This window comes from Leuresthes tenuis, unplaced genomic scaffold, assembly GCF_036924035.1.
Source record: "Leuresthes tenuis unplaced genomic scaffold, fLeuTen1.0.hap1 SCAF_24, whole genome shotgun sequence".
Lineage (NCBI taxonomy): Eukaryota > Metazoa > Chordata > Actinopteri > Atheriniformes > Atherinopsidae > Leuresthes > Leuresthes tenuis.
Genome location: NW_027325378.1, coordinates 14460322 through 14482853, shown reverse-complemented (window position 1 = coordinate 14482853; position 22532 = coordinate 14460322). Strand labels below are relative to the sequence as shown.

At 43.9% G+C, this 22532-nt stretch overlaps 2 protein-coding genes across 5 annotated transcripts; one reads left to right on the top strand and one right to left on the bottom strand.

The window, feature by feature from the left end:
• The first annotated feature begins 3276 nt into the window (after positions 1-3276).
• Positions 3277-5611, top strand: foxh1 (forkhead box H1). Its single transcript, XM_072378907.1, has 3 exons — positions 3277-3735; positions 4333-4437; positions 4643-5611. The coding sequence occupies exons 1-3, from the start codon at positions 3277-3279 to the stop codon at positions 5609-5611; spliced, it is 1533 nt and encodes a 510-aa protein (XP_072235008.1).
• Positions 5612-9671: 4060 nt separating this feature from the next.
• oplah (5-oxoprolinase, ATP-hydrolysing) lies at positions 9672-21899 on the bottom strand. 4 transcript variants are annotated; one of them, XM_072378213.1, is made up of 28 exons: positions 21743-21899; positions 20842-21062; positions 20268-20459; positions 19711-19825; positions 19090-19213; positions 18443-18638; positions 18070-18235; positions 17668-17806; positions 16433-16500; positions 15790-15965; positions 15541-15681; positions 15349-15461; positions 15065-15235; positions 14560-14697; positions 14250-14388; positions 14009-14121; positions 13633-13784; positions 13372-13532; positions 13169-13270; positions 12898-13072; positions 12211-12395; positions 11966-12112; positions 11677-11811; positions 11325-11474; positions 11073-11230; positions 10800-10960; positions 10549-10646; positions 9672-10313 (listed from the first exon to the last, which is right to left on the bottom strand). In XM_072378213.1, the coding sequence occupies exons 2-28, from the start codon at positions 21010-21012 to the stop codon at positions 10161-10163; spliced, it is 3939 nt and encodes a 1312-aa protein (XP_072234314.1). In that variant the 5' UTR covers positions 21013-21062; positions 21743-21899; the 3' UTR covers positions 9672-10160. The 4 variants fall into 4 exon arrangements, with proteins under 4 accessions (XP_072234314.1, XP_072234316.1, XP_072234315.1 ...); XM_072378215.1 differs by having other exon boundaries at positions 14560-14694; XM_072378214.1 differs by lacking the exon at positions 21743-21899 and adding an exon at positions 21144-21216.
• Between the last annotated feature and the right edge of the window lie 633 nt (positions 21900-22532).

The window sequence follows — 22532 nt, the reverse complement described above, 5'->3', positions numbered from 1 at the left end:
ATGTGAGTGTCAAGGCAAAGTCGGTCATGCAGCAGGAGCCCCCCCCCCCCCCCCCCCCCCCCCCCCCGAAAACAGAAAACTGTTCTCAGACAGAAATGTTACAGAAAGACCTGAAGCGAGGGGTTCATATGAGGAAAGCCTGAATAGAAGCTGTTACAATGGAATGAGATTCCTTCAAGCTGGTGTGTAGCACTGATAGGCAGATACCTGAAATGTAACCGTTGATTAAAGTCATACTGAGGCTTCAGAGCAGCATATGATTATGTGGCAACAAAGAGTCAGAAAAATTCTGAAAAAAACAGAAGGTGAGAGATTTGATTGGAGAAGATCAGACATGTTTGCTGTTGAATTTGAAGCTTTTGTGCAGCCAGTAGCAAAATGACAATCCATGATATGTAGAAATGAACTGATAAAGTAAGCATAGTATTGGACACTGTGTTAGAATCCAGATCTAATTTAACACACACACAAAATGACAAAAACAGAAAGTGGACCAACCTTGAAAAAACAAGTGGGCACGACCCACCATAGAGTAAAAGCACCCCAGCCTTGTTTACTAAGTCATATACTGGATAAAGAGTGTTTTGTATGCATTAGAGTGTCTGTATGTGTACATATGTGTCAGACCTTAGCTGTGAGATATCTGGTTTCACAAAATGTCCAGGTGTGTTCGCTCTTTTGAAGAGTCTCACTACATCGCATAGACCTAAATGCATGCCAGTCCCATAATGCAAAATCAAAGGAACAAAGGTCCGTCAGCATTGCTGGGATCATTTCTTTTAGGCAAACTCATTTCAAAAGGCTCCCATCAGCATCAGAATCAGCTGCAAATTCCTGAAAACAGACGGGTGCTTCTGTGATCTCCCGACCCCTGCGGTGACCCGGCCAACCGGCACAGCGCTGACGCTCTGCAGAGACACAACAAGGAAACAGCTTGGGAGCTGGAGCTATTGTCACCGTCACTTCTCCTCAGGACACAGGACACAGCAATGCTCCTTTTAGTGTTTAAAGTGTACGAATATCTACACAGAAAGATAACAAAAAGTAAAAAAAACACTATTGATTGTTACCTTTGGTTTGCATTTCTTTGGGACATTTTTTTCATAAATAGTTAAACACAAAAAGAGTGGATCTGTGACATCACAATCAAGACTTCCTTTCACTTTTTCTGTCCATCTCAGGATTGGGATGCATTTCAGGACAGCTTAGTGGGAATTTGTCCTGGCATAATCAGCCTAGATGTGAACAGGCTTGTCCCTGATGCCCTCCTATTCACATAGTCTCCTATTCTTCTCATGCATTGCTCACTAATCCAGGCAAAACCTATTAAGTGGCACTCCAGCAGACAGGAAGGGATGTATTGACAGCTTGTATTCAAATGAGTGTTCTTTTTGGCTCTGAACACTTCATTATGAAAGAGGACAATCATGTAAATGCATGATGGCTGAGAGGTCGAGCTCAATAAGGCAGGGGGGAAATGTCCCTGAAAGTCATTCCTATTAAAAGCAGGTATTTTAACAACATTTCTCATTTGGGTGGGACTGGGAGTCAAACTTTATGTTGAGTTTTTGAATGAAACCACTAGAGGGGGACAATGTTTCTATAGGATAGGCTGACAATCAGAGAAGAAAATCCCCAATGCATATTACAACAGGTGGTTGCGTGAGGAGTGCTACTCGCACTGGCTGCTGTCGACCATTTAAGAAATTGAAAATGTTATCGCGAGATTGACTGAATCTGCGAATCAGTTTGGTAAGTTTCACCACTGACAATGATTTTCTCCGAAAATCAGACCTCCGTTTGTTTAAACACTCATCCAATAAAGGAGGATAGAGCTCCTAACATAATTGTAGTTTAAAATAACGGACTGGTACTACTTGGTGTTATTTGGTGGCACAAACTGCAGATTAATCTTGCCGGACGCGCTCATTAATGCAATAAAGAGGCTGAAATGAACATTTTAAAGCCGCGTGTCAAGGTATGCGCTGTGTAACATGACGTAAAACATCCAGGTTTTGTTGATTCTTGTGTTTAGTGGTATTTTTTTTTAAAGAATTTATGCGAGGGTGTTTCCAACACCTCACGTATAAGGTGTGAATGCTCTGCTCAGCTGTAACACTTAGCAGCTTGTAAGCGCTAGAAAGCCCACAAATGGTGTTGAACGGCTCCCTCACATGCTAAGGAACCGGCCCCAGTTTGCCAGCGGGGTTCCTTCTAATCCAACTTGTTTTCACTGTCTTGCTGGGAAGCAAGAGTTTGCACATTAGCACTGCGTTACTTTAACAAAAGACATGCATTCCCGAAACTTAGCCCCTCAACGCTGAATGACGTCCTGCACGGTCTCAGAAGACACCCCGCTGGGCAAAACACCCCCGCCCATTGCGCACAGAACAGCAATAATCGACTCCAAAATTACACATTATGAGGCTGATTATATTACACCCTAACATGTATTTTCAAAATTCAGCATCACTCCCGTGTCTTCTATATGAACGTGGCTTGGTCTCCGTAGTGCAAAGAAAACATTGTAAACAACCTGGCAACTTTCACTCCCTCTCCACAATTTAAAAATAGTTAATTTACTCTGAAATTCGGAACAAATTTGTTTGATTTGGTCTATTTAACAGGATGAATCGAAATGCACTGGAACTGCCACCTTCAGCGTTTGTATATTAACCATTCCGTTTGTATATTGCTCAACAAAAATTGTTGATTGCCTGTAAGCTTCAATCGAAATTAGTTTTCTAGTATCAACCCCCCCCCCCCCCCCCCCCACGCACACGTTTTGTTCTGCGCCCAAATGACAGTGTTTTAGTATTACTAAAAAACTATCTTTGTAGATTTATTTCTGTTAAACTTTACGCGAAGAAATGGAGTTGTTCCAGACTAAACTGTTAAAAAAAAACGCACTCGAATTGAAAGCCCTCATGCATACATTTATCAAGAACGGTTTACAGAATAATTTAGGCATATCTGTGTTGTATGTATATCTTACTGAAATTTGCAATATGGGAATTTAGTGTCTTTCTTTGCCTACTTTTCATACACAAACCCTCCCCAGCCCCCCCAAAGACGATCAGTCATTCAGCTCTCAGATAACGAGCCATTCCCTCCTCGATTACGCAGCGGGATTTACATGAAACTGTTAATTGTTTGCTCTTCAAATAGAGTCAACCTGGAGCCAGCAGTCTGCCAGAAGTTAAGGACCGACTCTCTGACCTCCCTCCCCCTCCTCTCCGCGCTCCTTGTCCAGCCGACCCCCCCGGCTGCATCAGCATGACAAAACACTGGCCAGGGCAGAGCCTCCTGGCACCACCCGCACTGTCCTACCTTGGAGAACATCACGACAATCAACTTGACTTCTGGAGAGATGTGCCGCTCAGCTGTCTTCCCAGCGGTGTAAGTCGGAGCTCACCATCCCAACAGTGGCCTCACCACCCGGCTCAGATGGCCCCCCAGCAGACGCCGCGCTTAGAGAAGCCCTCTGAGCGCTCCGGACACATCAGCAGTGCCGCTGGATACATGGATAAAACCGCACCACCTCGCTCCTCATACCCAAATACTGAAGACAGCGACTGGAAGCAAGAATCACGGAGAGATGAACGGGAGAAAGGCCGTTGCAGTGGTGGGAAGAAGAAAAACTATCAGCGGTATCCAAAACCACCATACTCTTATCTTGCAATGATCGCTATGGTCATCCAACGGTCCCCAGAGAAAAAGCTGACGTTATCAGAGGTAAATATGAAATTGTAAACTTCTACATTGAGAGTCATGTGGCTATAGACGTAGCATGGAGTGTTTTACGCACATAGAGCTTGACTTCATCTTGTTGTGGGGGATCATTCCCTTACGAGGCACAGTTGTATTTACTTTAGACTACACCTCGGAGAATGTTCTTTGAATTGCTAAAACACGTGGGTTGATCGTTTACAGTGCAAGAACTGACACTAAACAGCCACCTCTTTGTGACACTTGGGTGACCACTGCTCCTCTCCATTGTTGGTTTGCTTTGATAAGGTTGGGCTGGGGTGAAACCAGACACTGATCTGTATCAGGAGCAGTGATAAGATATACAGTACATGCATTTGCCCTGAAAGGGTCTCTAAATGTTTTGCCTTAAGTATAACACGACTTTCTTTGCCGTGTTGATATCTACACAAGGCAAAACCTAGCTTTTTTTTGAAAATGCTAAACATTTCACTTGTGTACAGAGCAGTGTCACTAAATCACTGTGAATTCACCAAACAGTGTCTGAAAACACAAATTGAAACATTGTAAAAAGAGGCATCTTCTGTGTTTGAGCTGATATCATTCTGACATTTTTCTTTCTAGATTCTCAAGGAGATCAGCACCCTCTTTCCATTTTTCAAAGGAAACTACAAAGGTTGGCGGGATTCTGTGCGACACAACCTCTCCTCTTATGACTGCTTTGTAAAGGTTTGTATGTTTAAAAAAACATTCAATGGCCAAGTCCTTACACTATTCCCACAGCAGTGGCCTTCAAGGAAATGCTACTTCTAAGAGTGCACAACTGTTTCTTATCTTTCACTGTCATGTGATGAGTATTTGTGAAACTAGGTCAGTAGAGCTTGACTAAGTTGTGAACCCAAACTTACACAGTAAATCCTCCCTCCACCATTAGGTGCTTAAGGACCCTGGCAAGCCTCAAGGAAAAGGTAATTTCTGGGCGGTGGAGCTGAGCCGTGTTCCTCTGGAGCTCCTGAAGAGGCAGAACACGGCCGTGTCGCGCCAGGATGAGACTATATTTGCTCAGGATCTGGCCCCCTACATTCTGCAGGGTCACAAGCCAGAATCTGAGTCGCCCCGTGATTCTGTGACCTCCCTCCCGCCCATGCCCCCAGGAGATCCTTCACCGCCACAAGAGGACTTGTTCCGACCAAAGCTGGATTCGTCTTTCGCTATCGACTCATTGCTTCACAGCCTACGACCAACCAGTGCTTCTGGGGACGTTGACATGGCTGGTAGGGACTGCTGGGGAGAGGCAGAGATGAATCGGCCCTCGCAGGCTCCACGACCTCGTTACGCCGCCTCCGCCCGTAGTGCCTCTGCCAGCTCTGCAAGCCCTGCCTCTACCTCCTCTTCCTCTGATGAGGAATGGAGAGGCTTGTCCCATACTGGGAAGCGCCTTCCTCCTGATGGTGAAGCGGGGTCAGATGGTTATGAGGATTGCAGGGCGCCACTGCACAAATCAGCACGACGGGAAACTATTGCACCTCCGTGGGAGCTCCCTACCTCCTATGCAAAGTATGCACCCCCCAATGCTGTTGCCCCGCCTAGCATGCGTTTCAGTGGAGGTCCTCTAATGCCTCTACATAGCGGACTACCCCTTTACAGCTATGGCGGCTCTCCTGTGACACCTGGCCACTTCGTAGGCCATTCCTATTGGCCCATCCTCCCCAACAGGCGAGTTTCAGTTCAAGCCCCTCCCCTGCTCATGGACCTGGACAACATGTTGCAATCTGTGCCTCCAAATAAGAGTGTTTTTGATGCACTGGTACAAACCAGTCAGAACTCTCACTCACATCATCAAGCACAGAGTCAATACACCCTGCAAAATGGGGCTCCCATAAACAGGTACCATCAGTACTGACTGTCAGACTCAAACAGATACTAAAATACTGATTCTGCTGCAACTCAAGCTTCAGTATTTATCTTCAGCTCAACAGAGGTTGACTGTTTCCTATAACTTATAAAAGGGTGTTAAGCTGCAGACAGTGTTATTGACAGACAGTAAGATATAAATCTGTTGTTTTTTAGGTCAGCATTTTTATAGAACTAACCCTTGTGGTTGTCTTCAGTCTGTGGAGTATGACATAGTTTTACTGAAACAAACTACCTCAGACAACTATATATATAAAAAAAAACAAATATCTACCTCAGTGTTTCAGTGAAACTACTATAAGCTCTTTGCACTGCAGATCCTGTTTGCACTGTTGTTTTATTAGCTTACATTTGCTTTATTAGAGTTGATTTTGAATGTCATCTACTGAACTTATTGTGACTGTCGAATGTATTATCTCTACAATTCTGTTTAAAAAAAAATACAAAACAAAAAACAGGTGTGATAGCCTGGATTTTTGCCTCTGCTAAATTTGAGCCAATGAGTCCAATGTTCTTTTTTTTTTTAACAGTTTATCTTGCCAGCAGGATAAACTGTTGTTTCTTCTTGTCTAAAATATTTAGCATGGTCCGTCTTAGTGATCGTCGTATTGGCCGTGTTTTCAACTTTGGAGGAAAGCTAGGGAATCCCACACTCTTTACATCACTTGAACTCACCTTTTGAACACCTGTGCCCTGCTGTGGTGTTACTAATATTGTGAACGTTAGTTCAACTAATGCTTTGTGTGGTGGATTCAATTTTTTAAACATGTTTTTGAGATTTTGGCAGCTCCTCATGACGCTGGTGATAATAAATCGCTGCACAGGTACCTCAAACTGTTTTCTATTTGCACTATTTCACTGTCATTTTGATAATCTTCCAAAGGAAACTGCTTTTTAATGTCTCCCTCCCATGACAGGTGAATGTTTTGTCAGTTTTCTGTTGTCTTGTCAAATGTTTGTACATTACTCAGCCGGAATGTTCTGGAGTCGAACAGGGTTTATAATAAAAATGCTGTCTATTTTAAGAGTGCTGCTAAGTGTTGTATGTGAAAATTAAGTCTGCTAAAAACTGTAAAATCATCCAAAACAAGTTGGACAAGTTTAATTATACATATAGTTACTTGAATGTAGCTTTTGGTTTAGGCCCAAAATCTCATCGCTGTTAGTTCAACAAACATGCTGTCCATCACTGCTTATTATTTTTGCAGTTTGGACATTGACAATTCAATCCAAGAGACTGTGCTTCCTCAAGCAAATTGAACAAACGTGCCATTTTAGTTTAAAGATTTCTAAGGCAGGATGACATCCATCATAGTGAAGGCAAAGCTTGAACTCATGGCAGCCACTCAGGAAAGGACAGGCAGAAGCAGCACATTAAGTTAGACAGAAGGTCATTTCATTATTAAGTCCATCGAGTATAGAGCAATGTGAAGAAAAGTGCACCCTCTTCTGTGTTGGCACATTAAAACAAATCATCTGGTCCTTATCATGCCTTATAATCGGGTAAATGCAACCTCATTTAAACAACATATGACATTACACTGTGGCATTGTTTATTTAACAAAAACTAAGCCAAAATGCAGAGGCCTTGTGTGTGGAAAAGCTAAGTACACCCCATGATCCAATACTTTGTGGAACCACCCTCAGCAGCACTACCTTGAAGTAATCATCTCCTGTATAACCTTATCAGTCTGTCACATTGTTGCGGAGGAATTCTTTACAATGTTACATCAGTTCAGTGAGTTCGGATCTGATTTGTTTATGCACAGCTCTCTTAAGGTCCCCCAACAGCGTTTCACAGGGGTTGAGGTCTGGACTTTGACTGGGACATTCCAACACCTTGATTCTCTTCCCTTTCTGCCGCTCTTTTGTAAATTTGCTGGTGTGCTTGTGATCATTGTCCTGTTGCATGAACCAATTTTGGCCACACGTTAGCTGTCGGACATAGAGAGGAGTTCATGGTCGATTTAATGACCTCAAGGTTTCCTGTGTGGCTGCAAAACAAGCACAAAGCATCACCCCTCCGCCACCGTGCTCGATAGCCAGTATGAGGTATTTGTGCTGATATGCTGCGTTTGGTTTTCCTCCAGATGTGGCGTTGTGCAGTACGACCAAACATCTCTATTTTGGTCTCATCTGCCAAAAGAGCATTGTTCCAGGAGTCTTGTGGTTTGTTCGGATGCAACTTTGCAAGCCTAAGCTGCGCTGTCATGTTCTTTTTAGATAGAGACAAAACATACTTGTTAATTCAGTCTTCCTGTAATTACACTGTTGAGAACTTTAACTACCCTACAGGCCTCAGTTAGCATGTTAAATGTTACCTTACAACCCTTCCCAGGTTTATGGGCAGAAACAATAGCTTCTCTTATCATTCATAATGTCTTTCCTCCTCGGCATTGTGTAAACACACACCTGAATGTTCCAGTGCTGCAAGCTACCAAAACTGCTGCTTTTGTAGAGGTGCTCACACTTAATGCTAATTAATTAATGAAGCACACTGGATTAGCAGCACCTGGCTGCTACTTACCTTCTTAATTCCTGTGGACTTAGTTTTTCCGCACACGGATTCTGCTGTTCAGTTTACTTTTTGTTCCACAAGTAAGGATGTAGTGTAACATATGTATTGTCCTTGATTTTAGATTGTATTTTGATGTCCTTGTAATGTAAATATGTAAAACCTAAAGAGGCAGGATTTTTCTTTTCCATGTGAAAATACCATATCAGTCATAATGCGGGAGAAATGCTAAATGAAAAACACCTAAATTGCCTACAGTATGTTCAGTCATGATTGTTTTTCTTTCATAATTTGGTTAGGAAAAAAACATGCAGCGGTAAAAATAGCAGTACCAAAAAGTAGAAACACTGTAAGCTGGTGCAAATGTAGACACTTAAGTAAAAAGATGTAACAAGAACAAAAGACTTTGATATTACCTGGGAGTGCTATTCTCTATCCTTTTATTTGAGTTATTTACTTTTAACCAATTTGGAGCAAATTTTTGACATAAAAACATAGGTTCCCTTTCTGTTTTCAGACTATTTTGTGTTTTAAGCATCTGAATTTACTTGATATTTTCTTTTCAGATCTTTTTTTCTTCTTTTATTTAAAGCTTGATCGTTCAGTCTCACTCTCCTACGATCATTCAGTGTCGCAACAATCAGGGTTAGGGGGTGAGTTTCAAAACCTCCCCAAATCATGGTTCGACAGCAGGAATTGAAATCTATTTACCTCTGCATTGGATCCCTGACGCACACATACACCTCTCATGCAACCAGCTGATTTACATCAACGGTTCAGCTATCGTCAGCCTCCTGCTGCTTCCCCTGCTGTGATCACTATCTCTGTATCAACTGCCTACGCATGCCTGCACTCCCTCACCATCCGTCGTCCTCTGCTCCACGATCATTCCTGATGTCAAAGACGGGAGGAGGGGACACAGCTTTAAGCAGGAAAATGCACCCCTCCCTCCCACAAACAACAGTTAGGGGACTCCACGAGTGGCCAACAACCTGGATGTGTTACGTTTTTCCACACTGAGACACCAGTGAAACAATTTGAAGTTCTCATGCGTCAGTTCCTTACTGTGCTAATGGATTTGAATGAACAACATCAGTTTTTATGAACAAGTTCACATGTCAAGAGTTCAAACAGATACACCAAGCTAATAATTTTGACATTTGATGCAAAACTACTGCACCCTATATTCGATAATGACAAAAACTTTCCCATGAAACTAATTCCCACTTTTTACCCATTTGTCTGTAAAGTCTTGACAGATTACCTGCCCCCCCCCTTTCCCAAACAAAAACTGGCCACCGAAATGACTGACTATGAAAGATGACAAAGAGGAGGACAGCCTAATAGTTGTGGTTTATTTGTCTGTCTCTTTAAAAGAGCAGATAAACAAGAAGTCACATCTAACATTGTGATGATGGGTGAATGTTCAGTTGAGATATCAGCAGCTGCTTCACATGACTGCCTTTATCTTGAGACAGTTTACTGGAATTTTTGATACGGACTAAAAAAAACAAAACAAGGAATCCAGAGAATGAAAATACACACTTTGTATCACCTAATATGACAAACGTGGGTATTTTATATATACAGTGTAATGTACTTGATTAAAATGGTACTACAAAACTTTTTCAGTTAGTGTGAAAAATGATTATTCCAACTAACATGGAATATTGCATGTCACTGAGTGAAAGTCTTGTCAATCAGGCATCTTTTTGAAACCCTTTTTAGCTTTTCTCGTGGTTGTTATCCACTGTATGTTACTCACAGATGCTGCAAAACAGAACATTTTGTTCTAGTTATGTTGAGGTAAAAAAGAAAAAGAAAAAAGGACATTTTTCTCTTCTAAGTTTTACTAAGTGCCCTCTTTAGTTCTCACAGTATAAAGCTGAAACTGTTGCCATCACTGATTAATATCTAATAATTCTAATTGTTAGAATTGTTGCATGTTGGACAAAAAGCCTGCCTCCTATTCTGCCTGCATTCTTCTGGCCGGTCCTTCAATTCTTTCTCATTTTTTCCCCCCTCACACTCCTTCTTGTGCCATTCGGTATTCAAAGACACTCCCCCTCTCGGGGAATGTTTCATTCAAGCGCCTTCGCTTGCTCTGAGGTGCAGCGCTTGCCTCATCCTCCCTCCCATAGCCACCTCCTCCAGGGGTGTAGAGGCAGAACATGTCCTGTAAGGGGAGAACTTTTTGATGCCATTTGTCTGATGTCGATTCATCACTTTTATAGTTTGATTTATTGACAGAATTTTCTAAAAACAGTTGGGACACTTTGTTAGATGTGAACAACTTCACAATAAATTTACAATAGAACATGAAAACAGTGAGACATTTAACTATATTGATTGGAGTGGAATGCAAGGCAACAACACAGAAGCACTATAGTATAACAGTGTTACAGTCTTACCCCTGGCTGAAGGCTGACACTGGTTTTGGCTCCCAGGTTGATGACTCGGCTATCGGCTCTGTGGAGCAGGTTCAACCCTGCTGCTCCATCCTCACCCCCTGAGCACAAGAGAAAGACATGTCTGAAGACAGAAAGGGACAGCTAATCACTGGGCTAATTGCACGACAAAACCCGACAAATGGCTGAGTCGATTGAAGAGACAAAAACGAATGAAAATGTCAAGGACACCTGAAAGAAGATTCAGAGATTACCCTTTAGGCCATAGGGGCAGGTGGCTCGCCTCTCTGTCAGTACAGACAAAACCACCTTGTTTCTGAACAGGAGTTTACGAATCACACCGTCTCCACCGCGGTACTTCCCTGCACCACCTGAGCCAGGCCGCAGAGAGAACTGCTCTAAAATCACTGGATATCTGGAGAGAAGCAACATACAGAACAGTAGCATTAGAAAAAATAGGCATTATCTATCATAACTGGGTACAAGTCATCCAGACTTCCAATTTCCTCGACTGAAATTCATCCCACCTCTTCTCCAAAATCTCTGGATCAGTGATGCGGGTGTTGGTCATGTGACTGTGCACTCCACTCCGCCCATTCCAGCCAGGCCCTGCCCCAGCTCCCCCAGCAACTGTCTCATAATAACCAACTTTTTCACTGCCAAATGAAATGTTGTTCATGCAGCCCTAACAGAAGAAGGATAAACCAGCAAACAAGTTAAGATACACAATGAAATATGACAAAAAAAACCCAAAAAACATTAAATAAATGATGTCTTACCTGTGAGGCAGCGCACACCTCAAACGCCTTAAAGATGACATCTACCACTCTCTGGGATGTGAGCACATTACCCCCGACAACAGCTGCATCCTGGGAAGGCTGGAGGATGGAGCCGGGGGGGACGATGACTTTGATTGGTGTGAGACAACCCTGATTAAGCAAAAATAAACCAAAAAGCTTAAAAAAAAAAAAACTATTTAATTCATGATTACAGTTTCTCTCTGTGCAGGAATTAAAGCATATGGCTTTGATTCTGACAACAAGTAGCCGAGTGCTCACGACTGCCAAAAACACACAATCAAAGCTTTATTCCGAGTCAGCAGCGAGCTCCTAAGAAAACCACCGTTTTCACCTGATTGAGGGGAATGTCCTGTCCCACCATGCAGCGCAGGCAGTAGATGAGAGCAGACAGGGTGATGGCCCGTGGAGCATTGCAGTTCCCCCACACTTCTGTTCCCGTCCCTGTGAAGTCAAACACCGCACTGCCCTGTAATGATGGAGGTTTATTCATTTAATTGAATGCACAGAATGCACATGTCTAACCGGTCTTTTAGACAATAGAAGTCTGCAGCGATTTATATCCTGAGTTTTCAATTTGTTCCGCAATTAGGATTATCCTCTCGAGATGCTCCCCCCCTCACCTCTTTTTCATTAATCTGAACCCGCAATCTGATTGGCGTTCCATCATCCATAAAATCCTCCGACTCTACCTCCAAGGAGCCAGTCTGTTGCCGCCGCCGACGTGCAAAGTCTCTCAGCATGTCCCTCACTGCCAGCTCAGCATTACTCTGAAACAAGTCACACAGAGGCTGCTGTTGCACTACAACAGTGACAGTTCACACCCCTGCTTGTTTGGAAACAAAGTTTTTGGTTGCAGCAATATTACCTGGATGTAGCCCATGTAGGCCTGAACCACTGCTAGACCATAGCTGTCAATCAACTCTCCCACCAGCTGGCTACCTCTCCGATTGGCTGCCACCTGAGCCCGCAGGTCTGACAGGTTGTCGTGGAGATTACGAGTCCCAGAGCAGCCCGGGTACTGGGCCGGAGCCATCAGGGCCTCGGTAACAGCTGATATGGAGAGAAGTGGAAGAGGCAAAAGAGGAAGCCAGTGGCAAACAGAGTGAAAAAGAGATAAGTTACAAAAAAGGACTGTATCTTGACTTGTGGACTAATGACAGCTCTGCTTTTTCCCTGCTTTTATCATTAAAAGTGGAAAAGTACATTGAGGTTGTGGGTCTGGTCAAACACGTTTCCCCTTTTTGTTTAAAGCTAGAAAGGCTCCTAAATTACTTAAATGACCTGAAAATATCTACAGATAAGAACAGGCTGAATTATCTAAATGCTAAAGAAAGATTCTTCAGTGCATCCACTCTTATCTCCTTTATCACAAGGAAGACTGGACCACATGTTATGAAGGGAAAAAGTCCCCATTTTAAATATCTTAAGCAATTGTTTTCTTATAGATGGATTAACTGTGGATTAAGTGGGGAGAGGCCGAAATGCAATTGCTGGCTGTGGTTGTGGGAAAGTTGGTCTTTCATTACTGCTGCCACACCTCCTCTTGCCTTACCTTCTTCCTGGAAGACCCCTCCGGTTACAAGCTTAAAGGAAATGAAGACCGCCCCCTCCTGCTGAAGGGAGGTGGAGTGGGGGGGCATTGAGCCTGGAGTGATGCCTCCGATGTCAGCATGATGTCCCCTGCTGGCTACAAAGAACACAGGACTGCTGACTCCTTTTCTGAACACCTGAGAGGACAGATGTGCAAACAATCAAGGTGAGGAGTAAAACATAAAAAAAAGAAAAAAGAAATAGGAATGAAAGAGAGAGAGAGGCAGGCTGACCGGTGTGATTACTGTGAGATCTGGGAGATGGCTGCCACCGGCACACGGGTGGTTACTCAGAATCACATCCCCTTCTTTCAGCTTGTTCCCCTGCGATCTGATCTGTTCAGAGAAGAGGAAAAACATATTTACTATCACTCTGATTTGGTTTTTGCTACAGCAACATGACAACACTCAGGAACACTCATCTCTAGGACTGTCACCTGGTACTGCACAGTTTCTTGCATGGCTCCCAGGTGGACAGGAATGTGGGGTGCATTGGACACCAGACCTCCATCTGGCCCAAACACAGCACAGGAGAAGTCAAGACGCTCCTTGATGTTTGTAGAGATGGAGGTTCTCTGGAGGACTCTGCCCATCTGCTCTGTGGTGGATGACAGGAAAAACCCAAGGAAATAAAAACAGGAAGTAAAAGCTTGTAACAGACTTCTAATCGCCCCCCCCCCCTTTAAACCGTGGCATACCTGCAATGCTCATGAAGCGGTGGGAGAAGATGGAGAGCTGCACAGTGTTGAGCTCAGTGCCGATCACAGTGTGCGGGTCTGAGCCAACAGTCATGCAAACATCGCCCCCTTCTGTCAGACGGGCCTCACAGCATGGCTCCACCAGGATGGTGCTGATGGAGGAAAGAGAAAAAAAACCTCAATATTTTACATACATACACATATTTGGAGAGGCTAAATAAATCTGCAGCTGAAGTACATCAAACCAAAACCTGTTAACACTCCACCCAGGAAAATAAAACCAATATTTCTAACAGACTGAAATTAATTTAGGGAAGCACACACTCAGAAATAATCTGAGAGTAGTAAACTGGTAGTAAGCTGAGAATGTTTTTGCCTGTTTTTGTCAATGATGATGGCTGGTCCTTGGATGCGGTGACCACATGGCAGCTCCTCCCATAGATACACACTGGTGTCCAGGTAACCACCCTCAAAGTAACACTTGGTCATCTACGGAGAAGAGCAAAGATAAGGTGGCGTGACCATGAGAGCTTAATTTCATCAAAACATCAATGTTTCATAGATAGCACAGAATATTCCCAACATTAGCTAGTTGAGTCTTTTCTGACTTTGTTTACCGTGACAGGTTTGGCTTGTTTGTGTCCCATCTTTGGTTTATACACTGACTTGATACCAGATTTCCCACAACCCCTCACTCTGATGTCATCCACCATGATGGCTCTGTCTGGGATAGTGAAGCCAAACTCCTTCAGATAACTAAAGCGAACAAATAAAGACGGAAGTAAGTTTGCCGAGCCATTAACTTCACGGTGCGTTTGCTAACACAGTGTAAACACATGTAGAGTGGAGAGGAGCCACAGAGTAAGCAGAAATCATTGAGACACCCACGCGTGAACATTAAGAAATAAATGGGTGCACTCAGCAAACCGTTTGGTGAAGGCACTGCGGAAGTCGCCAGCTTGACAGGACTGGGAGTTGCTGGGGTAACCGTCAGCAGTAACCATGAGAGCGCAGTCGGTGCCTTCGTAACGCAGGTGGAGGAAAACCTCAGTGGTTATCTGACTGCTGAAGAAGACAAGACAGAAGAAGTTCAAATATAGTTGATATATCTGCGGGTACAAATGCTGTATGTGGCTTGTTTGATTCAAATGAATAAGCCTCGAGTTTGAGGGGATGTGCTTGTGTGACTATATCTGCTACTTTATCAGTGTTGTTAGAACTTTTTTTATTTTTTTATTTTGACTGACTCAAATGTTGACTGACTCATTAGTGTCCAAATAATCCCACAAGGTACAGATTAAGTAGATTTCTAGACAAGAAAATAAAACATAAGCGTTAATTTGTCATCATGGTAATTAACGTTAACGGGACGACACACCAGGATATCCTCGAGCTAAACCCCAGCCCATGTGGTGTTTTCGTTGCCTCTGACCTGGTGAAGCCGCGTGCACGGAGCGTATCGCGGCAGCGTTTGGAGAGCTGCTCCACGCTGCGGTCGAGCGTGGTGAAAGACTGCTGCTCGTACCGCAGTGAGCACGGCTCCTGCACCTCCTCCACAACATCTGCCAGAGCCAAACCGTAGGCTGACAGGACCCCACTGTACCTACAAACCGCACAAACAAGCGCTCAGAGTGGTGCACCATGATAAGCTACATACAAAACAACACCTCAACATCCATCTCTTTGTGAATCACACATGCACTCTATCAAACTTACTTATGTATAAAGACCGTCTTCATTCCCAGGGATCGGGCAATAGCGCAGGCATGTTGGCCGCCTGCGCCCCCGAAACATGCCAACACATGTTGAGACGTATCGTGACCTTTGGCCTGTGGAAATGAACGGGGGGGTAGTTTAAAAAGTGTAAACTCAAACATGTGAAGACAAATACAAATACAAAAATAATACCTGCGTCAGAGCTCTGATTGGTCGGCACATGGCTTCATTGGCAACACGAATGAATCCCATAGCAACCTCCTCCACGCTCATCTTTGATTGGCTGTTCGGCAACATGCTGCTCTGTGAGTTCTTGGCCCCATTTTCCCCCACCTTGGAAATAGAAAAAAAAGTGAAGGAAAAGAAAAGAAAAAAATAATTATCTTTCACATCATTTATTCCCTTTAGAATTTTCAAGTAAATTTCAGTAAAGATAGATGCCTGCGATTGGTTGGAGGACAGGAAGCCGTTGATCTCCTGATTGAGACGGTGGAAATGCTTCATGGTGTCCTCCAAGCACAAAGGTTCATTCTCAGCGGGACCAAAGATTTTTGGGAAGAAGGAAGGAAGGAGGCGACCCAGGGCAAGGTTAGCGTCGGTCACAGTCAGAGGGCCACCTAAGAAAATTCCACAGGGATTCCCAGTCATCATTATGTTGTGTATGTTCCGTAGCTAAAGGCTACCTTTGCATGACATGTCTAAAATCAAGTTGGATTCGGATTTCCTTCCACATTACAGCTCTAACTGAGAACTATGAGACACATTTGAATTATAGCATCTGACTTGATTACATTTCTAACCTTCATGTACATTAAACAGATTATTAACCTAGAGAAGAGTAAAAGACAAAGATGGGATAACTGAAACATCCCAGCTCCGTGTCTGTTGATCTTTGTCTGACAGCACTGAGGGTGAAACTTGTAGTTACAGGAACATGACTGTAAGCGTACATGAACCCACGGCTGGTGGGAAAAGTGGGATGGAAATGTACGGCTATTCATCTACTAGGCTGTGGGCTGAAAGAAGCACAGCTAAAGAAAGTAAAAGATTAATAGAAACACAAGCCTGTCACCAGGTCTTTCACCTTTTCTGTAGCAGGCCGGTCCTGGATGTGCACCTGCAGACTCTGGACCAACGACAAACATCCCTGATCTGGTAGGAGGGGAAGAAAAAAGACAAAATGCAGAGAAAGGAGCGAGGTCATGGGGGGTTAAAAAAAGAAAAGGAAAATGAAAAAAACTCCATAAATCAAGCACATTTCAAATGAATAAAGCAGAGTTCTAACAGCTAGATTTAAGAGCTTGAATCTTTTATAGCTTTTCTCATTTTTACAACCTACACACTTTACAGGTATTTTCATACGTGTAATTCTTTCACAGCCCAGGGTTAATGATCCACCGCAGGTGTAGGCATAAATAACACAGTTACAGTACTGTAGGAGGTCTTCAGCCACCCCTCATTTAATTTCACATCCAAAGAAAAGCAGGAAATACGTGCAGCAGTTTCTTGAAACTGGTGCAAACATAAATGGAAATACAATATATACAAAAGGCAAAAAACCAGAATTGTATGGTTCTAATAAACCCAAAAGTCAATATTTGGTTTGAGCACCGTCATTCTTCAACTCAGGCTGAAGCCTCTTAGACAAGCTCTCTTATCATTTCTTTAAGTAGTCTTCAGGAACAGTTCTAAAGGGATCTTGACTGACGTTCCAAAGCTCTTCTAGACCTGTTGTCCCTGATTTTCAGTCCAGGTCTTTTGTCATTTATCACACCTCAGCCTTTTGTCCCCGTTTCTCTTCCTTACGAATGGCTTCTTGACAGCCACCCTTCCATGGAAAACATATTTTGTCTTTCTGACACGTTGCTAGTAATAAAGTGCCTAAAAATACAGTTCAGAACTGGTTGTTTATCTGTTATGTATAGACACAACACACTGGCGTGTCCCTTGAGTTAGGTGCCCTTTTATGCTTATATTATTATCTGGCTTAACAAATAATAATAATAAAAAAAAAAACCATATTCCTGTGGAAATGGTCAGTTGCAAGGATTGGACTGAAAATGAGTGAAAAAGCAGCCAATGTCCAAAGTAAAACTTCGAAAGACATTCAGAGAGCTTGGAGAGCTAATGCTCAAAGACACAAGAAATATTACAAGAAGGTTGGTTCAAAATATAAAGAAATGAAACACCAAAGAAGACCTTTAGACACACAAAGCTTCTGTAAATATGTGAAATGCCATTTTAACAGCAAACTAATCTCCCCTTTCCTAAGCTTCGGAATGAATTCAACATTCTGTTACATCACTAGTGCACACTCACCTGAAAAATAGCCGAGATCCTCCTCCTGCAGCGACAGTGTTGATGTCCAGCTGAGGAGCTTGCAGAGTGACCCCAGCTGTGGTAGCTTCGAACACGTGTTCATACTGGCCTGCATATCGGCTCACATCAGTGGAGGTTCCTGCGGGGAAAACACGGCAACACAAAACAGACGGAGTCAGGAGGACAGAAGCATGACGCGTCGGAACGACAGCCAAAAAAAACATAAAGAAGTCACATATAAAAATGTTAAGACAATTTGTCAAACGCAAACCCCAGAAGTGTCCGAAAGGAAGAAAGAAACGACAACAAGAGTGGACACAAACAGCTGCAAAACAATATCAGGAAGCTGCACAGCTCCAGGAGTTAATAGCTTTGTCCCCCCCACCCCTCCCACACACTCACCCCCCATGTCAAAGCCAATTACAGGCTTCTTCTCCATCTGGCTGTAGGAAGTGATGGCGTATCCCACCACACCCCCCGCGGGGCCAGACAGAACAGCCCGCGAACCGCAAAACTGCTCCATGGGGGTCAGACCTCCATCTGATTGCATGAACAAGACATCCACATCCTGAGGGACACACGGAAATAAGACACTGAGATGGCTTCGGTTTATATTTGGATGACAAACCTTTTAAACTTATACCGAAATGCAATGGTTTTTGTAATGTTTTCCAACAATGGGACATTTCATGGAAAAATCATTCCTCTGTTCTACAGGACAACATTTAGACCTGTGGTACTGTATACGATGTGGGACACACACACACCAACAGACCTTCAGGGCACCCTTGAAGCCAGAGGTGAAGCCTTTCAAATACTGGTGAATTTTGGGTGTGAGGTAGGCGTCGGCACAGACGGTGTAGCCGCGAGGCACCGCCCGCACCATCGGCATGACCACGCTGGAAAGAGACACCTGTGTGAAGCCCAGACTGCGCGCCAGGGTGCCCACTGCCTCCTCATGAACAGACCACCTGCGACGGAGAAAGGAAGACGCGAGGTTGACCTGGAAACTGAGTCGAACATGAACTTATTGAGCCAATTCAGCACACATCATGTTTGCCTCTTCAAAGAACGCATCCACCTCAAGCTCTTTGATTGTTATCTATTACAGAAACTAGAGGGTGTGTGCATCTGAAGCCAAGGAGTAGAAAAAAAAGGGGGGGGGGGGGGACACATACATGAACTTCCACCCACTAAATAGTGTTGGTTATACAGACAATAGGAGCAGGCTATTGGACACCATTGACATATGCTGTGCTACTCCCACAGAGACAGTGACATAGTGTGAGTGGGAATGATATAATCACGTATCAGATGAAGTAAAGAATCTAGAGATTTCCTGGAAAGGAAAGTAAGATACTGGAAGAAAGGAGCTCAGATTGGGGTCTTAACTAAATTTGAAACTGTCGTCTTTGTACTGACGTGTATGAGTGCAGCAGGAGGACTGCCAGACTGGTGATACCGCGGGACAAAACTCCTCTCAGGTCTTTTTCCACTTGCTCCAGATCGATGCCCTTCCACACTTCCAGAGTTTCCAATGTCCTGCCTGAGAAATGCAAACACGGATCACGCAGATTAATGCAAACTATGCTGCACACTGCTGGTGTGCCGGTGACTGCAAAAGTACTTTATCTATTTCTACCATCGAGTATAAATATGAGATCTAAAGCTACGATACATTTATAACCGTCACTGACAACTAAACAAGTGTTCCAGCTTTTGGTGACATAAAGCAGTATTTGGCTAATGCTAAAGAAAGCTGCTAAAATGAAAACGGTGGAAATTGCATGGACTTGTTGCTCAAAGAATGCCTTATAAGCCAGATATGAAGTAATATTAAGCAACCAAGGTGAAAAGTGAGCAGAGTAGTTGATGCACTTTCATTCATAGGACACCTGTAAGTGAAGCAACAAATGGGACGTTTCAGGCAGTTACTGAGCAGCGCGTCCTGTAGAGGAGCACAGGACACACTGATGGAAAAGGATGAAAAAAAAACCCTCTTTATCGCATAAACAGAAGACTAAAAGCTAAGGTGTTTCACACCTGTCACCAAATGTTTTGGATGTTTCCCGGGCAGCTCGCAGTCCTCTTGCTTGAGGACGACTCGTTCGTCCACCTCTATGACCTCCTCATACAGCACGTCAGGCACCGCGACCTCCTGTGAACCACATGCAAGTTTCACGTGAAACCGCAGCAGGAAAAAAACAGGACATCTGACAAAACACAGCAGAATGTACACAGCGTGCATAGTGGAAGTTAATGTCAACGTGGGTGGGACTTCAGATCTCGTAAGGTGCCAAAACATTATGCTCATGAGACATCGAGCTTTCTGTTGTGTCTGCCGAACACCTCCGTTTCCTGTTCTGCTCTCACAACTTCATAGATGAGTGGCCACTGAAACCGTTAATAGTACAACTGATCTGGGGGCAAACTCCAGGACCTAGCACCAGTCTCTGCAACATAAACTAATAACTAAACGCTGTGTGGCAGAGGCACAGGCTCTCCTATGAAAGCTGCTCAGGAACACGACGCACAGTACTGACGCCGAGTTGCTGAAAAGCCTTTGCAGCTGTGAAAATAGCAGAACAAGTCCTACAGACCAAATCAAACAGCTTCGGCCGGGCCTGCGTGCCAATGTGCAGCAAATCCTTGAATCCCTTTGTGACCAGGAGTGCCGTCCTTTCTCCTTCTCTTTCCAGCAGTGCATTGGTTGCCACTGTGGTGCCCATTCTGATCCAGCCAATCGGAGAGGTGTCTACAGGCCGATCGCGAGGAAAAACCTGCCCAGTTTCCTGCCAAAGAATGGATACAATTATGGATTACGTCCCATATACTTTGGGTCAAAGAGATAGCTGCAGAAGGAATTATCGTGAACTTAAAAAGGTCCACATAAAGCAATTTTATACTCAAAGTAATAAAGCAGCTTTCTGTTAAAAATGTTATCCAAGAAGCGCTTCAAGTTACAACAGATGTAGTGAATAATAAACTTAAATCACACTCGCTTGTTGGGAGGTGTCCTAAACAGTGGTATGTTTGTAGTTACTTTCCAGTTACAACTTAACTGCATAACTTTTAAGACATTTGCCATGTGATCTCTAATCCAGCAAAGCTATAACATTAACTACAGAGAGCAGAAACACGTGTAAAAATGTACTGATCCACTCCTCGTGTTACCTCCTCTAAGATTCTGCGGATCCCCTCAGTGGGAGCGTCTTTGTAGTTCTGAGGGTCCCTGGAGAGCAGTTTCAGGACTCTCTCACGGCCATCAGGCAGCCGGGCAAACACGTCTGTAAAGGTGCCGCCGCGGTCGATGGCGAAGTCGAATTTCCCCTTACTCTGAGCCATAATGGGAAGAGGGAAGAGTGCTGCCTCTGAGTCTAGTGGAGTTGGAGAAGCTAAGAGGGAGAAATAAGAGTGGATAACAATTACAGCCACGATCAATGTCTGTATTTCTAATCGGCTGCTACCAAGCTTGCAGTGCAAAGTCAGCCCTTTGCTCTCTGTTGCTTTCCCTCTCCTGCACACTTCATCCCAAAGTTTTGTTTGGTTTTGACACATTCCAACACATTCACACATATTCTATGCAACACCCTGCAACTGAATGCCATTAAAATCTTTGAGGGCACTAAAACTAGTGAAATACTTTATGATCATCCATATAGTTTGTGCACAGGTGAGTTCACACTGATATGAACTCTACATATTCTATAAATGTGTTTCACATGCAGGAACCGCTTTGATGCATGAGGAATCAGACGGCAGGCTTCTGCTTGTGATTTAAAATCGAATCCACTCAGACTGGAAGTGTCACAGCAGACGGGCGGCAGGTTAAGTGTTATTTTAAAGGAATGGGGCTTCATAGGAAAACACAGAGGATTAACATTACCGCCTACTCCACTGCTCAGAGAGATCGCGGATTCCGCAGGAGTGCACTGACAGTCTAATGCGATCGACATGACCTCTAAACTACATACTTGGAGGCTCCAGCGGGGCTCAGCGGCTGTTTGCGCGCTGCAAACCAACGCGCCTGGTTCGACGCGACGAAGCTAAACAACAGAGATATTATTTCACTTACCTCTCAGTCCGCTGCTGCTGCTGCTGCTGCACTGGTAGGGTGTTAATCTTTGATAATCCGACGTTGCTTTGATCCTCCACCCTCAGCCCAACCCAGTTCCGACGTAGATCACACTGAAGGACCCGGAGCCGTTTCTGGGTGCAGCTGCTCGGAGGTTTTTAACTCCGCCCCATTCAAGGATTCGTGGGTCTGACATTTTAGCAGCTGAGTACACGTGCTCATTATGACCCGGGGGGGGCAAGCAGTTCTATGTAACCACCCCTGCGGGTCCTAACTGTTTCCCTGCCCTCACGTGCTGCAACTAGACACTCAATGATGCTGAAAGAATGTAGTAGGGGGGGGGGATTCACCCAGGTCACGAATGAAGCAGTTATTAACTCCATAAACAGTTTTAAATTAATGTGCATCTCATCTTTCAGCATCTTTTTTCTATCCATAAGATTGCAAAGAATTTCAGGTTTGACCATCTGTACTAATACTGTCATGAAAAACTCTGAATCAAAGAATCAATGGAACCAATGCTGAACGGTCCGTCAGGCAGCACTGGATCAAATCAGGCAGGAATCTCCTGTGGAAATCACTGCATAGGCCCAAGAACCCTTCTGAAAACTGCTGCTTTGCATTGTTGAGTTCTACCATACAAAGGTAAGCGGAAAAAAAGTATCATTCTGATCATTTAAGCTCATTTAAGATGGACCGAGATAAAGTGGAAAACTCTGCCAACAGATCAAATGCCTCATACTCCAGACTGAAGACGAGAAGGACAACCAACCCTGAACAATAGTTTTAG

Coding starts and splice junctions, on each gene's coding strand:
- foxh1 (XM_072378907.1), top strand. CDS start 3,277: ATGACAAAACACTGGCCAGGGCAGAGCCTCCTGGCACCACCCGCACTG. Junction 3,736..4,332: donor AAAAGCTGACGTTATCAGAG/GTAAATATGAAA, acceptor TTTTCTTTCTAG/ATTCTCAAGGAGATCAGCAC. Junction 4,438..4,642: donor CTTATGACTGCTTTGTAAAG/GTTTGTATGTTT, acceptor CTCCACCATTAG/GTGCTTAAGGACCCTGGCAA.
- oplah (XM_072378213.1), bottom strand. CDS start 21,012: ATGGCTCAGAGTAAGGGGAAATTCGACTTCGCCATCGACCGCGGCGGC. Junction 15,966..16,432: donor ACCGGCCTGCTACAGAAAAG/GTGAAAGACCTG, acceptor GAATTTTCTTAG/GTGGCCCTCTGACTGTGACC. Junction 12,113..12,210: donor CCTACATGGGCTACATCCAG/GTAATATTGCTG, acceptor GACTTGTTTCAG/AGTAATGCTGAGCTGGCAGT.